Source organism: Gavialis gangeticus, unplaced genomic scaffold (genome assembly GCF_001723915.1).
Source record: "Gavialis gangeticus isolate Ggan-Ray unplaced genomic scaffold, GavGan_comp1, whole genome shotgun sequence".
NCBI lineage: Eukaryota > Metazoa > Chordata > Crocodylia > Gavialidae > Gavialis > Gavialis gangeticus.
The window spans coordinates 139973782-139976337 of NW_017729022.1; the positions used below are offsets into that span (position 1 = coordinate 139973782).

General features: G+C 47.3%; 1 protein-coding gene across 1 annotated transcript in view; it reads left to right on the top strand.

Annotated features, from left to right (window-relative positions):
- Window positions 1-2556, top strand: part of MACROD2 (MACRO domain containing 2) — a 1830990-nt gene that overhangs the window by 16525 nt on the left and 1811909 nt on the right. Inside the window, exon 2 of the mRNA XM_019516252.1 lies at window positions 1714-1830. Coding sequence (XP_019371797.1) covers window positions 1714-1830 — 117 coding nt within the window. The remainder of the gene's footprint in view (window positions 1-1713; window positions 1831-2556) is intronic.

Consider the following 2556-nt stretch of genomic DNA (forward strand, 5'->3'; position numbering starts at 1 on the left):
CCCCCCCCCCATAAGCTGCGGGTCTGTCCAGTCCCATGCCCTGCCCTGGTTGGGCAGCCCCTGCCCCTGTCCCTTCCCTCCCTCACTGTGGAGGGCATCGATCTGTCCCCCCCCATGCCCCTTCCCTCTTCCCTCCTGTTCCACCACAGTGAACTTGCCAGCTGGAGGCAGCTCTCCACGCTACTGGGCTCTGCTCCTTCCTGCCTGAGTGCTGTGCTGCAGCTGCTTGGACGCACAGGCATTTATCAGCCAAATTATCAGTTCCTTTGGGCCGATTTCTGATACAGTCAATTTTCTTTATATCAGTACTGATCCAATATCGGACTGATGTATTGGCACATCTCTAGATGACCTGGATATCATCAGCATAGTGATGGCATCTCAGTCTTACTTTCTGCACAGTCTCATTCAGCAGCCATTGAATGGGAAGGGTGACAAGGTGGAGCACTGGAGGACCCCACAGGAAAGGTTATGAGAGGATGATGCCCAGATGGTGATGCAAGTGGTGGGGATGGGGCCTAGATGGTGATACTAGAGCAAATGCTCTAGTAGCAAAGAGCAGAGCCACTCTAGAGTGGTTCTGCAAATAGCCATCAGGTTATATAAATCCTTTATGGTCACATATATCAAAGGCCACTGAAAAATCTAGTAAGATCAGCAGGGCACAATTTCCCCTGTCTATCTTAAGGCAAAGATTGCCAACCAAGGACATGAGTAAAGTCTCTGTGCTATATCCAGGATTAAAGCCAAACTGACAAGGGTCCAGGAATCCAGTGGCATCCAAATGGAGCTGTTAGGCAGCTTCCCATTCAATTCTCTTCCCCAAAAGGGAAAACGCAGTGATACCTGGTTTAGGTGTTAGCATCAGTCAGTGGTTTCTGGGGGGCATTGACAGCCTCTGCCAGTAGTAGTCCCTGTCTCCCCCAGCTGATTTTTTACAAGCCCAGATGAACACAGGACCATTTTGCAACTGGTTGCTCTCATCCCCACCCCACAGGAACATTCTCTGCATCAGTGTATGAAAGCAATTTAAAATGATCCATATAACCAAGACAAGATCGAGCTTCTTGCCCCCCAGATTAAAAGTGGACCCCAGATCATACCAGGTATTGGTGATTTTTGCTGCAAAGTAAGTGGCAAATGTGTCACAATGGACTGAAGAAGACTAATAACATTAAAGTGCATAGTGTAACTTGTTTAATTATACCAGGTTTATCCAACTGGTGGCCTGTGGATTGTATGCAGCCTGCAAGAGGTTAATGTGCAGCCCTTTCCGCTCCCCTCCCAGGCTCCCATCTACCTGCTGCTACCTGTATTCCTTTGGCTGCAGCTTCAGGGGCAGGGCAGGGTGGCATGGTGCAGCTCATGCTACTGGAGGAGCTGACAGCTCAGAGTGCCCGTGCAGTGTGGTGTGTGGTGCAGCAAGAGAGCCCATAGCTGGGCAGCTGAAGGTGAGGTAGGGTACCACATGGAGTACTGAAAAAGTGTGGGGGAGTTTACGCATATGGATTGCAGCCAGTGGGGCCTGTGGCCTATACTGGTGCGGCCCCCACTGATGTAGCCCACGGAGAGTGAGGTCCCTGCCTGCTTGGAAGTTGGACAGCATTGAATTACATCATATCTGTTTCTCTTGCATCATCCTTTCCCTAGCAACCGAAAATTACTTTACTTCAATTACTTTACATTTTTGTTTTTGTTTTTGTTTTTAACCAGAGCGTTTGTTAAAGATGACTTTGGAGGAGAGGCGCAAAGAATATTTGAGGGACTATGTTCTACTAAAAGATATTCCAACATGGATGGAAGACATGAAAAGTAAAAGTGAAAGTGATGGTAAGTAAAGAACTGTGTCTTGGCATTTCTGTATGCATGAGTAATGTTATTTGCAGTTAGTTTTGTTAGGTCTGAAACATTAATTCTCTACCCATAATTGACTAATTTTTGGGATCTGAGAAGCATCATCTTTAATTCAGTTAAACAAGTGAGTATATTGTGCTGTAGGTAACCTTTGGTTTTGATTCTTATAGTGAATTCTGAATGCTTTTTGAGGTTGTCTAAATATCAATTCTGTTGGCCAGTGGCTTACTGTTTTAGGATGCAGATAGAAGTGACAATTTTTGCCTGATCTGGCCCCAGAAAGTGGTGTGCAGCTGTGACCAAACAGAAGTGCACAGCTGCAAAATGCTTTAAAAGGGCCCAGTCCCATGAAAATCTGAGCCCTTGTTGCATGAGAGTTCAGATGAAGACATTTCAAAACATAACGTTTTCAGTAACTTTGGTCTGCCTGCCTCCCAGCCTTGGAGCTGTTTTCAGAAGTGGTGGGGTGGGTTGTGGCATTGGCTGTAGGCTCACAGCCAGCAGCTGGATTCCCCACCTTCCCTTCCCCACTGGACCCAACAGCATACTTCTGTTTGGTCTGGGGGACTGTTGTAACTTGGAATGCTTCCTGCAAAGAATTGAGTTACAGTGGGGAGCTGTTCTTCTGTCCGTACCCTTGGTGTTCTCTGGGTTTAGTAAGCATAACCACCTTGTGCGTCTCTCCTCTCTCCCCCCCCTTCC